The sequence below is a fragment of the Hippoglossus stenolepis genome, chromosome 11, assembly GCF_022539355.2.
Source record: "Hippoglossus stenolepis isolate QCI-W04-F060 chromosome 11, HSTE1.2, whole genome shotgun sequence".
Taxonomy (NCBI): domain Eukaryota; kingdom Metazoa; phylum Chordata; class Actinopteri; order Pleuronectiformes; family Pleuronectidae; genus Hippoglossus; species Hippoglossus stenolepis.
This window is the reverse complement of record NC_061493.1, coordinates 6,284,554-6,297,187: the sequence shown is the minus strand read 5'-3', so window position 1 is coordinate 6,297,187 and position 12,634 is coordinate 6,284,554. Positions and strand designations below refer to the sequence as shown.

General features: G+C 40.2%; 3 protein-coding genes across 3 annotated transcripts; all 3 read right to left on the bottom strand.

Annotated features, from left to right (window-relative positions):
* Window positions 1-119: 119 nt before the first annotated feature.
* On the bottom strand, window positions 120-4,350 carry LOC118117974 (RING finger protein 212B). Its single transcript, XM_035170692.1, has 13 exons — window positions 4,241-4,350; window positions 2,999-3,106; window positions 2,861-2,913; window positions 2,672-2,746; window positions 2,396-2,502; window positions 2,204-2,306; window positions 1,609-1,637; window positions 1,468-1,508; window positions 1,366-1,390; window positions 1,202-1,268; window positions 657-714; window positions 493-523; window positions 120-410 (listed from the first exon to the last, which is right to left on the bottom strand). Exons 2-13 carry the CDS (start codon window positions 3,096-3,098, stop codon window positions 338-340), a joined length of 762 nt encoding a protein of 253 aa, XP_035026583.1. The 5' UTR covers window positions 3,099-3,106; window positions 4,241-4,350; the 3' UTR covers window positions 120-337.
* A 1,253-nt stretch (window positions 4,351-5,603) lies between these two features.
* Window positions 5,604-7,515, bottom strand: LOC118117901 (zona pellucida sperm-binding protein 3). Its single transcript, XM_035170550.2, has 10 exons — window positions 7,430-7,515; window positions 7,178-7,344; window positions 7,000-7,103; window positions 6,801-6,889; window positions 6,543-6,723; window positions 6,335-6,440; window positions 6,151-6,236; window positions 5,979-6,070; window positions 5,832-5,902; window positions 5,604-5,740 (listed from the first exon to the last, which is right to left on the bottom strand). The coding sequence occupies exons 1-9, from the start codon at window positions 7,494-7,496 to the stop codon at window positions 5,841-5,843; spliced, it is 954 nt and encodes a 317-aa protein (XP_035026441.2). The 5' UTR covers window positions 7,497-7,515; the 3' UTR covers window positions 5,604-5,740; window positions 5,832-5,840.
* Window positions 7,516-9,906: 2,391 nt separating this feature from the next.
* zp3f.2 (zona pellucida glycoprotein 3f, tandem duplicate 2) lies at window positions 9,907-12,107 on the bottom strand. Its single transcript, XM_035170549.2, has 9 exons — window positions 11,970-12,107; window positions 11,703-11,887; window positions 11,516-11,619; window positions 11,344-11,435; window positions 11,077-11,257; window positions 10,893-10,998; window positions 10,723-10,811; window positions 10,360-10,442; window positions 9,907-10,244 (listed from the first exon to the last, which is right to left on the bottom strand). Exons 1-9 carry the CDS (start codon window positions 12,034-12,036, stop codon window positions 10,153-10,155), a joined length of 999 nt encoding a protein of 332 aa, XP_035026440.2. The 5' UTR covers window positions 12,037-12,107; the 3' UTR covers window positions 9,907-10,152.
* Window positions 12,108-12,634: the final 527 nt, after the last annotated feature.

Below are 12,634 nucleotides of genomic sequence, written 5' to 3'. Positions count from 1 at the left end.
AATGTATGGGTGTATATTATGAGATGTGAGCAAAAAAAAGCGCTGAAATGATCTGCAGAGATGCCACTGAGAAAAATTGCTGCTTAAATTCACTGACAGAAAAAACAGATGAGAATGAATCAACGGACAAAATAAACATGGTTGTTTAATTCCTCAACAGAAGAGCCACCCATGTAAACATAATTATTAAATACATTCAACAGTGTCCAAGACATTGAATCACTTGTGCAGACAAGTTCTGGTCGAACACAAATCTCCGAACAAGACGTGAGAGTCCTGATGAACACAACAGCTAATGACTCCTAAACGGACAAATGTTTGTCATAGTGACGTTTCATTAACGCCTGGGAGACTGTAATGAAAATCCATTCATAAACTGGAACTGGAAAACAGGAGTCTGGTGCAGAGTTCTGAGGAGGACAGAAAGTGACTCGTGACTCAGAAAATTCATGAGAAAAGTGTGCCACAAGTTCTTTGGAAAGTATTTCTTACCGTGTGGAAGTGCTGAAGGATGTAGGTGTTCCTATTTAAAATGGATAAGGGGGGGGATTTTGATTCAGGACAGAAGGCATTTAGTTGTGCATTCTATTATGCAAAGTGTATTTAGTTCAAACAAAGAGCTAAAGACACATAAGTGAGGGTATGACCACACTTACTGTGTACATGTTCATGAAGAGAACTGTTGCTGGAAATAGAAGTAGCTGATCCAGGAGTCTTACAAAAACAGAGAGAGGGACAGTTTTTAACTTGATTTTATATAAAAAAAGTTCTGCTCTAAAAGTCTGTATAATAGCTTTATATTCTATAATGTATTAAATAAATGCTCACAATGATCTCATCTATGAATGTATAATATAATAAGTGAATAATAACGAGTTCATTTCACTGACTTCATCAGAGGATGGAGTTCACTGTCTCTTTAGTTTCCTTTGATGTCAGACATCTTCATAACAACCAAGCAAACGTTATCCACTGAGGAAGACCGTGAGATGAGGTTGAAAGCTTTGATGAAAGCTACTAAGAGAACCATGAGTGAGCTTTTGTCAAACTGTAACTATTATGTCCACAAGGGACTTCAAATGTTGCGTGGGAATTAAACATATACATTTACAAATTTGTTCTGTTGTCACTGTTTGAAAGCATGACATTTATTTACACCAATAAGAAATCACACAAGAGCCGATGTAAGTGGGAGGCTCACAGTGAGAGAGGAGAGACTGGGACCTCGGCCTCTGGTCCACCCCTGAGACTCTGCTGAGCCAAAGTGACTAAGAACCAGAAAACATGTTTGAGTTTAATAAGTCCCGTTCAATTCTCCTCTATAATGCAGAAATGTGATGAGCCAAGAAAGAAAGAAATGCATACCTGTTGGCTCTTGACCGAGGTGTAACTAGTAAAAGAAAACTACATATGAAATTGACCAGTAGTAAAAACTGCTGAAACAATTTAAATTAAATCTTGGATTACCTGGGGAGGTGACAGCCACAGGGAGTGTCATCCTTTGAGTGCTGTATAAGAAGAGAATGAGTGAACTGTAATTTAAAATACTTCAACGCTATAATGCTTATTATCAAATATGACCATCCTGAAAGGTAAATTGGCCTTTACCCATCTGTATGAAATTGTCCTGGAGAAACCTGTGGCAAGCAGAAAGTATACAGTATAAATAAATCTGAGGTAACACCTTAACATTGACATTGTAAAGCTGCTTTCAGACATGCACTGAACTCCGGATAATCTCTGGACATTCTCTGGAGGTATGTTAGATAACAAATGTCGGAGTAAGAAGCTCGGGACTTTCTCTACAGCTCCTCCGACCAGCCCTCTAGTACAAAACTCAGCAGAATCTCCAAATTAGCCCATGTGAGAACACAGCAGGGTATCCTCCGCAGGATTCGCAGTGAGCGAGTGGGGGTGTTGATAATGTTTCTAACATGGGAAAGATGCAAAACAAAACAATAAAAAATAAAGAATACAAATACATCAGGATGAAAAAAAGGAGCCATGCACTTAGAAGATACTGACGAAGATGTCAAGAGAGCTTTTGGTGATAAGGGCCAAGGCTGTAAAGTAAACACATGATCTCCGCAAACCCCAGAGAATGTCCGGACCCAATTGTGTTGCGAGATTTCATGTTCAAGTTCATTTCTGAAAACTGCCTAAGAAACATGAACTTTAATAAGTAGGATTATGGAACACTTACCCTCCTCTGAGAAAGTGGCTTCTTTAATTCGGCAGTTTCTCTTTTCAGCTCAGAAAGCTGCTTTTTCAAGGCAGCGTTCTCTCTTTTCAGCTCGGTCAGTTGCCTTGAGACAACAGACGTGGGATGGAAAGCGTTGTAATCTGAGTTTTATTTACACAGCAACAGAGGAACAGTAAGAGATTTTGAAGTCACCTGTAGCCCTGCTCAGTGACCTCCTTCAGGCGCCTCTCCAATTCAACAGACTTGAGCTTGAAGTGCGTCGTGACTCTTTCCATCTGTGTCCACTGGAAATGAACAATCTGAGGAAGAAGAAGCCACTATCAACTCTTCTTTCATTTCTAAGGAATTACTGTAAATTGAATATAGCTAGTGGGTTATACTGTACGATTCCCAAATGATCTTCAACATTTTGATGCGATATTGACATTTAAAGTGTAGCAATTCAAAAGTGGCACAGAGGAGACACACCTGTGATATGTGCTGCAGTCGTGACTGGATCAGCTTCGTTGGGTCCTTGAAAAACACCTTTTCCTGTGGCTTCATCTAAAATAGAAAGGTGTGCAGAGATACAGCGATGTGTCGGCTGTGTGGAATAAGATAATCCTCTGCTGGCAGCATTAGACAGTGACCTGCAGTGAATGTGTCAATCTCACCAACCTCATCAGTGATGGGCAGATAACTGCAGCTGGCCCCGCACACACTGCACTGCTCTGAGAGAAAAGAGGAACAAGAGATGATGTTAGATAATTATATATCATAAAATGTGGAAGAGCAGATGGAATATAACTGACTTACTAGATTTGATGCATGCCTCACAGGAGATGTGGCCACAGCTGGACACAGCAAACGACGACCCTTTCCTTGTGAAGCACTGGTTACAGTGGAACCAGTCCATTTTAAGCCCTGTGTGTTCAAGGGTCACAACACGCAAATGTCATTTTATTATATTAAAGATTTCACTATATGATGATACATGTGTGGACAAACCTGATTACATACTGTACTATTGTGTACTTATGGTCTAGGGTAACTTCCTGGTTTGTGATAATGCTATTGAAAAACCACATTTTTCCATATTTCAGCAGCAATGTGGATGAGAATAGAGAATAGAGAATATATACAATGTAAACAGGATGGCACATAGAAGATATTAATATAGCACTCATTGAGTTATTGACTTATTGAAATTGCACAAATGTGTTGCTAGTTTAAATGAAATTAAACCCGAGTGAGTTTGTGCTGAAGACCCGTTCATACCATGAATTCCCCTCTACCCAAAGCCAGGCTCATAAGAAAATGTTTTTTCCCAGTTTAGTGTGCAACAGCTTGACTGTCCTGCACAGAGCACTGACCCTGTACAACACATTTTAGATTAACTAGGGCCCAGAATACGGCCTTGATCGAGCCTCATCAGCCAGGATCCGGACCCGACTTCACAAACGCTGCTGCGGGCGGATGAGTGATGAGTGATAAATCTCCTGCCAGGTTCTAAACTCTTGTGCAAGCCTTGATCAGAAACCTTGAAGCTGTTGTATCAGTCTTCTATCACGAGACTTTCCCTTGTCGTGGAAGGATCAGGTCAGATTCAGACTTCCACAGCGACGTCTCAGTTCCTTCAAAGGTCAGATCGAGCTTTAGCAGTGAGAGTGAACCTCATGTACATCACCACGGACCCTGGAAGCAGCTCCGCTCCATGTAAGGCTGTCATCAGATACTCAGTGTTTCCTGCTATGTCAAACCAATGAATGATATATTCATCATATATAGACATAATGGTAGAGTGTGTGTGGAGTCTAGTTAAGTTATACTATGAGTTTATCACTGGAGAACACCCCCCCCAGCAGTGAGACGTGATGACGTAGTCCATGACGCTACAGAAACTATTAGCCGCTAACTGTTAGCTAGCTAGCTAATTAGCTAAAGCTGCGTCAAAGTGGGGTCAGTGTCTGGATACTGACACACTGACGGTAACGAGAGAGACGCTACACTTCAACATGGTGGCTGCTAAATGTCTGTTCCTCCTTCTTGTTACTTTACCTGCGACCTGCTCACAAAATATATTCAGCTGGTTCAGCTCTGCTCCCCTTTCTGCTCTGACCACAGACTGACGGGCAGAGGGCCGTCTGTGGGGGTTTGAACAAGTTACCGACAATACTCCACTAGATACACACGTTTAAAGAACGTGAATATTTAAAGACCCTACTATACCATAGACATGTCTACTATTAGACTATTCATAAGACTTATTTAAAAGCCTACATTTAAAATAAACCTACTAGTACTATATAAATAAACCATACAAGATAAGCCTATACTATTGAAAATATAACCCCACTTTTGAAAAGACAAGCCTACCATTTAAATACTGTAATATATATGTACAATTGAAGAACTGAAAGCCTACCACTAAAAGATAACCAGTTAAGCCATCAAAATATAAGCTGCTGTTAAACAAATTAGGCTTTCAAAATTATGCTCACCATTACAGAAAGCCAATTTTTTTATTTGTAAATTGATAAGTTTATTTTATTAATTTCAGCACTGGGAACTCATGAAACTAATTTCAACCCAGATCAATGTTCCTGGTTTTCACTTTAAGAAGATACTTTGATAGTTTATCCCTGAACATTTGATTGCATGCTCGCCATTTGTTTACTGCTCACAAATAAATTAAAAACTGTTTTAGGACACATGTTGCACAACAAGTCATGACCTGCACTTCAGGAGTTAAAGCTCCATTTCTTTGCCTCATCCACATTGTCAAAATATACTTTACATTAGTGGATGGATCAATCAAACTGGCAATTGAGTGAGTTACACTAAGAGCCGGTGACATTTCACAGAGTGCATGTGTAGAAACTAATGAAGGCAGTATACAATTGTCCACTAGATTTAGTCCAGCCAATAAATGTATTGACTTTGTGGAAACAGAACCACCTTTGACTCTGTACTATTTGTTAGCCTTGGAAGAAATTACATTAAAAAGGTAATATTTGATGACGATGTTTGTCAAGATTTACTGCAAATTGTGTAAAGGATACCAAATAGCTCACTAACAAGAACCAGTCCACCATGTAAACCACAGCCCTGGAATTAGGGTTAATTATTTGTTGAATGAAATGTCAATAAGGGTTTTAGAAAACTGAGGTCCTGGAACAATCTGTGCAACACAAGTAGTAAGTCAGTGCTTTTTAGGAAGTCAAAGGAGAGTGTATTTTGCCATTTGTCTGACACCATTATGGTGTTCCAACTCATGTTTCCACACAGTTTCAAGAATTGTTGAGAAACTCTTAATAAATCTATACCATTACACCCTGTAATGACAGCTTCAGTTTTACCCAGTGACAAACTTAACAGACATCAATACCCTTGCTTTGAGTGATAAATGATTTGAGCCTTGTTCAAGTTAGGTGGATAAATCTTTAATGGCAACAAATCTGAAATGCAAAGAGGCAACCAGGCAACAAGCTTTTCAAAGCTTGAAACAATAAAAACCAAGTCAGATTGTCGGAGCCAGTCCTTCAGATGGATTCATTTCTGGAGAAGGGAACAACAACAAAAAGTCTATGAATGCAGTCGTTGAGCACAAATACAGAATTTTGTATAGTAAAATAAAGTAGTGTCTCACATTGATGCCTCAGGGGTTCTCAGTGATGGTGAAAGGCCCGAGGACGGCTTTCTTTACCAGCCCACGCTTCCCTGTAACACAAACACCTTTGGACCATCAGTAAAATGAGACCGTTTAAGCCAAACACTGCACAGATGGTTTACATACCAGAGGCTGTACTCCTCATCCTCCTGGACTTGCAGGTTGAGTCGCAGCAGTCACATAGGTTGCTATATGCAGGGTCATCCACAAGCTCCCAGCTGAACGGGGAAAGTGTCTGGGATTAGTTACAATTTGACTTAAAGCCATCTAGTTTTAGGACTAGTTATACAAGTTTTACCCATGATTTTTGATGTAGTTGCAGGCCTTCTTTGTGTTGTCAAGCCCAACAGGATCCCAAGCCACAAGTTGGCAGTGCAGATACACCTGTTGAGTGCAGAGGAATGCATAAAGTGTATGTTCCAGTATTTACAGATTAAGCCAATATGTGAAAGACCATGCACAGATATAGAATGAAGGTTTACCTCTTTTCCAATGGCAAACCTAAAGGCTTGAAGGGAAAGGTGGATCTCAGATGACCTTTGCCTTGGCTCGAATTTTGAACGGGAAGTCTTGCTGTCCACAAGACATCTGTATGGTTTAAAAAAATATATATAAAAAATACATTACTTCCAGTGTGTGGGCAGAAGAAGTCAGTAGGTCTGTGTTCATATTCAATACAACAAGTATTACCCCTTATTTGTGATTATTGGGTATAAATCACTTCCAGGATTCAGCTCTGGTGTGGCGGCTGCAACACATTCATCAAGAAGCAGCAGCAAGGGCTGATGGGAGTGTAGCTCCACGCTCGCCATGATGGGTATGAAGGAGCCCAGAGGAAAACTGGTGGATTCAGCAGGGCCTGAGAAATCGTCTAAAAGCATAAGGTAGAGGTGAGACATCGAGTTAAAATGCTGCCGTTTCAAGTTGAGGTGATGAACTCACACCTACCATTCATTAGACCAATATGAAAAACCATCTCTCCTTCACCATATGTATTAAACACCGGTTCGTAGATGGGGGGGTACCAGTCTTGAGGCCTGCACAAAATACACATTTATTGCATGAATCAGTTGAACGAAAGTAAAAAAAGTGATCAAATAGAGTCTTGATATTTAACACCCTGTGTGGAAGTTGCATGAATACACACCTCTCATATGAGCACACAACTGGGTGAGTGAAGGGGAGTATGTGGGAGTCCGGAGAGGAGATGTACATCAGGTCATTGCTGTAGATTAGATGATCCCCAGACACCTATGAGGAAGACATGTTACTTAAACTGCCAAAAGCATTTACTTAAAAAGCCCAGATTGAAAATTTCTACCCACCAGTCTCCTGAAGTTACAGTCGTTGAAGCCCACATTGAAAACGGCCTCCCAGCCAGATAAGCTGGTGGGAATACAGTTACCGAGACGCAAGAGCGAGGGGTCGACCGGGTTTCTGCCCTCTCCCCACACCAGCGTCACATAATCAGGCCTGCAGTCCAGCTTCATGTCTGTCGGGGAGACAAGAGAACAAATACAATCAGGTTTGTACACAAACAGCAAAGAAAGCTTCAATTATTTTTGATGCTATGTTACCTGCAGTAACCGGCATGGCAGCTACCAGGACGGCGAGCAGCACCCCTTGCCAAAATGAAGCCATCATGACTGAACACAGAGGATGGGTACTGTGGAAGCTTTTATTGGTTGTACTGGGAGACGCTCATCTAGTTTAACTTCTCTCAGCTGGTGTGTGTTCACTACCTCAGGTGCAACCGCCTCACTCTCATTACAACAAGTCCCATTCATCGTGTTGTAGCTATTTACTTTCTATTAGGAACCAGAGAGCCTGACAGAACATTCTACAGCTACAGTAGATATAAGAATATAAACTGTATGACAATGCCCGTCATTTGTTGGAATTATCATCAATTAATTAATCAAATTTTATTTGTATAGCCCATATTCACAGTTTGTCTCATAGGACTTAACAAGGTGTGACATCCTCTGTCTTTAATTCTCAACAAGAGATAGGAAAAACTACCAAGAAAACACCTATTAAGAGGAGAAAAAACATAGAAACCTCAGAGAGTCACATGTGAGGGATCCCTCTCCCAGGACGGACAAACAGTAGAGGCTGCATGTAACTGAGAATATCAACAAAATTACAACATTGATTTGAAAAAAGAAAAAAAACATTTGCCTAATGGAAGTGTATTAATGTTTGAAGTATTTATACATGATAAATTGTCTGAAAAACATGAAGGGAGCAGCAGTGACAATTGGAGTAATTGTCAGTAATGGTAGAATATGGGAGTAGGCACATTGTATATCAAGCAGTCTTGCTGTGATCAGTCCATGATCAGCTGCCACCACGATCATGATCCACCATCACAATTCATCACCACCATCCATGATCAGGATCCAGGATCATTATAGAAAAGTGTTAACCTACTCACACTTATCACCTTTCCTAACCACTATGCCTTGACCCCGATGGAAAACCTCATTCATTCAAGAAAGTTATTTTTTAAAGCACTTCATTAATGACGAAGACACCGACAGACTTTCAGTTGAAGTTTTTGTTAAACTGAATGACACGTCCTTAGAACAGATATTGTCAGTTTATACAGAGGAAACATTTAACCATCAGTAACAGGAGAAAATAATTGATTTTATTGGAATTAAAAACAAAACAAACAGGACTGAAATGTTAAAATAATATAATATGAGTAATAAACATGGAGAAAACAAGTGGAGAATTATGTCATTGCATTGCACAATGTGGGGTTGATGATACTTTATATTGATATATATTTGTACTAAAATCTTGTTCCGATGATGATACTGTGAACTATAAGTTTAACGTGCTTGCTGTTTAGCATGACCCATGTGACAGAGAAGAAATCAAGAGGTCAGATGTTCATGTGGGGATTCATATCAGTTCTGGATCATGTCGTGAGAATAAAACAGCTGTTATTTTCCCAAAATATATTAACGTGGCTCTGCCCAGGTGCGACTACAAGGTTGGTTCCCTTTGGTGTGGGTTGGTACTTTCTCCTTTCCTTTCCAAAAGGAAAGGTCGGTGTTTCCTCTGCTTAAGGAGATAAGATAGGAGACATTAAAGCTTCTTTTCTTATAATTAAGAGAATTCAAACAGCTCTTATTATGGCGGCTGCTGAAATAATTCCAGGTCATTTCATCCAGTCGGGAAACTTCCTAAGCAAAATTTACTATTCTTCTGCACCTTCAGGCTCCCTACAAATTATAATTCTGACATGTTGAATTTTAAATTTAAAGTGCTTTTACGGAAGTTGCCTATTGCCTTTAGCTCTGTCTCCATTTACCCATGGTACTCGACTGCTGTTTTATTTCCTGAGTTAACAGGAGTATCACCCTTTCTCATATGTGGTCTGAAACCTGATGTGTGAGCTGTGACAGTGCAGATGATAATCAGTCATACAAGGACTCATATCCTGTCTCGGAGCTAGTGAAAAAACAGATCAATTGCTCAACTTAAGTCTATATTGTGCATCATTCATCTTGAAATGGTGTGAACACTGTCAGCTTATCTTAAGTTTACAAGCTGTGACTTCTAACAGCACCATATTAACAACTTGTAATAGTGCAGCATGATACAAGGTTACATCTTAGGCAGACATGTGCAGCTATAAGTCTTTATGGCTGGCATTTTATTTCAGCCAATTTCCCCGGAATTGTGCGATGACATTATGCATAACCCCTCAGAACGTAAATCCACATCCTAAAGTGATCATTAAAACTCAAATTAAAAATCAGTTAAAAGTGTAAAGTGATGAAAAGCAGCAGTTTCCAGTGCATTGTACTGGTCTGGGCATCAGACCCCATGTATTAGCCAGAGATATTTGTAATTTTAGGTCAGGTTGCTTTTAAGGAACTGACCAGGACAACAGATGAAAATTATCTTATATAACTCAGTACAATTACAGCATTCTGTCCATTGATCAATGAGCCCTGTCAATATAAGAAATAAAAGTAGAATTTGCTGGTTTTGAATGGATAATGATGTGGCTGAAAAGATTGAATAAACAGCAGAATCAGGAGCTTAAACCAGTTTTATTGGACATCAGATGATGATCTATAAGATTTTGGACAGTACTTCTGTAATTATTAGCAATTCTGAAAACATAAGTCAGGCCCATGTAAAGCTGATGACCTCATGCATGTCAGGAAGGAGGTCATCTGGTCTTGGCCTCCATTTTGTGCATAACCAGAGTCTTAGTTAATACTCATGTCCAGTGTTCATCAGTTTCAGGATCAAGACATGTGGGACACAGTTGGTTTTAATCCTTTACACCAAAGTCTTCCGACGATGGGTTTTGCTCCACGATGATCAGGGGTCCCAACACAGAATTGTGACTCGGGCTGTGTGATTCTGCAAAAAGAGAAAAAGAAAAAAAAAAAAAGGATGGCGGGTGGAATTAATGACTTCATGCAAGAAAGTTCTGTCTAAAAATAACTGAGCTGACATAAGACTATACCCCATTTACCTCCTCTTTTGGAACGGGACTTGCAGGTTGAATCGCAGCAGCTACAGAGGGAGCTCTGAAGCGGGTCATCGAGCAGCTCCCAGCTGAGGAAGGAGTAATCAGAGTGGGGTTTTCAAAATATAGGTGTTGATACAAGACAGAGACTAGAACCACCACTAGCCAAGGGTTAGGGTGCCGTGACTTAGTAGTTAAAGCACACAACTCCTCGTATTGCTTTTACATTTCTTTTGGTGTACACTTTAATAAAGGACAGTGGACAAAATAAGCTCATTTGTTCAGCTTTAGAGGCACCATTAGTTATTTTAAAGATTGGACAGGGAAGCTCCATAATAACCACAAACATAAGTGATAATTGATCATTACCTTTCACTGTCTTTTACATAATGACACGTCTTCTTGGTCTCATCCAGATCTGCAGGGTCCCATACAACCAGTTTACAGTGGATGTACACCTGGGGAACACACAAGGAGTCGATAAGTTCTCGTTTATCAAACAAATATTCCCGACATAAGCTCCCAATTTACCCTCTCACCTCCTCTCCAAGACCAAACTTGAAGGACTGCAGGTAGAGGAGGAGAGCAGACGAGTGGTATCGAGGGAGGAACACAGAGTTTCCCCTCACGCTCCCCAAGAGACACCTGAGGACATTTTAAATCTCAGATTAAAAACATAACTCATGTGGTCACTGTGAACTCTAACTCGTATCTGCGTCCTACCCCTTGTTGGCAATGATTGGGTAAACCTGGCTGCCAGGGTGCAACTCTGGTGTAGTGGCTGCCACACACTCCTCCATTAGCAGCAGCAGAGGTTGATGGGACTTCTGCTCCACTGCTGCCCATATTGGCATGAAAGAGCCCAGAGGGATGACGTTTGTCTTGGCTACACCTGTTAATTGCTCTGTTGGGTAAGGTAAAAAAAACAAAAAATGCTCAAAATGCAGCTTTGAATGTGCTCGTGTTGTGTTTGGCAGTGTGAGAAGTCACCATTGAGGAGCGACATGTGGACGACGAGCTCGCCTTGACCTTCAGAAAAACCTGATCCAGGCTGCAGGAATGCGGGAACCCACGACTTAGGTCTGAAACATAAGAGTAAAATTCCTCAGACAGTTCAGCATTAAAATGGATTTTAACCACCACCCCTTTTAAAGAAAACTACCTTTTATAAACACATTCGATGGGATATATCAAAGATGGAGGATATTTCTTCGCCTGTGGCCTGTAAGTCAGTTCATTTTTATAAATGAGGCGTTTTCCTTTCATCTGCAGAGAAAGAAAACTGGTTATATAAATTACAAAGAAGTGGCTATAAGTTTTGTTTTGTTAAAAGATCACATTTACTTTACCAGTTTCTTAAACTTGCAGTCAGCCAACTTATAGTTGAAGTGAACGTCCCCCTCCCCAGTGGGCAGAACATTGAGCTTAGAAGGCATGCAGCTCCCCAGGAAGAAACGAATGGCGTTCGGCACCAGCTCTGCACCGATCCTCCATGTGATTTTTACAGAGTCCTTTTCACAGACTACTTTGACATCTGCAAACAAATCCTTAAACTGTCAGTTCCCATCAATTAAACACTTGTACATACGGTTGGTAAATTTACGTCTGAAAAATACCTGCATTAGCGACAGTGGCTGCAAAAGCAGCCACGATTATCACACCTAGGTACAGATGAGTCACCATGACTGAATGATCAGACGCAAAGTGGAACCAACACTGTTATATTGACTTCCTGTCTCATCAGCTGAATGCGCAACATCTGTGTAGTATCAGGACAACGCCTCCACTCATGCTGGACTGTCTGTGCATTGCGGAAATGTATTATATACTCTGACATTTATTTTGACAAGTCTCAAATGCACTTGTAAACAACATTTTTATTAAGTACATTTCCATTAAGTGCATCAAGTGTAGTTTGGATCTATTTGTACGTAAATGCTATTTTATAATTTTATATGTTCTAGAAGAAATTGTTGTACTTTTCACTCCACATTCAAAACAAAGTTTGATATTTAACTATTTAACAAAACATGATGCACCAGTCTGACTGCAACCTTAACATGCTGCTTGATAACTTATAATGAAAACATCGCTGCAAAAATCCGCTAAAGTCAGTCATTATCTGAACTCTCTGAAAGGGGCTGGTCTGATTGTAGCTGTTTTCTTGTATTCATCCAGTGACTTGGTAAGACAGAGATTTGAAATTGATACCGATCGTGTTTTTTTTAAGTTTAGTATTAAACTGAATCTACTCACAGCTTATTTTTCCACTGCATGTATT

What these genes read in the sequence shown, in the direction of transcription:
- zp3f.2 (XM_035170549.2), bottom strand. Translation starts at nt 12,036, where the DNA reads ATGGTGACTCATCTGTACCTAGGTGTGATAATCGTGGCTGCTTTTGCA. An exon ending in CCACATGTCGCTCCTCAATG is followed by an intron (nt 11,258 to 11,343) that starts GTGACTTCTCAC and finishes CTTACCCAACAG; the next exon opens with AGCAATTAACAGGTGTAGCC. An exon ending in AGTTTGGTCTTGGAGAGGAG is followed by an intron (nt 10,812 to 10,892) that starts GTGAGAGGGTAA and finishes TGTGTTCCCCAG; the next exon opens with GTGTACATCCACTGTAAACT.
- LOC118117974 (XM_035170692.1), bottom strand. Translation starts at nt 3,098, where the DNA reads ATGGACTGGTTCCACTGTAACCAGTGCTTCACAAGGAAAGGGTCGTCG. An exon ending in GACTGCAGCACATATCACAG is followed by an intron (nt 2,503 to 2,671) that starts GTGTGTCTCCTC and finishes CTTCTTCCTCAG; the next exon opens with ATTGTTCATTTCCAGTGGAC. An exon ending in TCCTTCAGCACTTCCACACG is followed by an intron (nt 411 to 492) that starts GTAAGAAATACT and finishes TGTCCTCCTCAG; the next exon opens with AACTCTGCACCAGACTCCTG.
- LOC118117901 (XM_035170550.2), bottom strand. Translation starts at nt 7,496, where the DNA reads ATGATGGCTTCATTTTGGCAAGGGGTGCTGCTCGCCGTCCTGGTAGCT. An exon ending in GTTGTGTGCTCATATGAGAG is followed by an intron (nt 6,890 to 6,999) that starts GTGTGTATTCAT and finishes TATTTTGTGCAG; the next exon opens with GCCTCAAGACTGGTACCCCC. An exon ending in TCATATTGGTCTAATGAATG is followed by an intron (nt 6,724 to 6,800) that starts GTAGGTGTGAGT and finishes TTATGCTTTTAG; the next exon opens with ACGATTTCTCAGGCCCTGCT.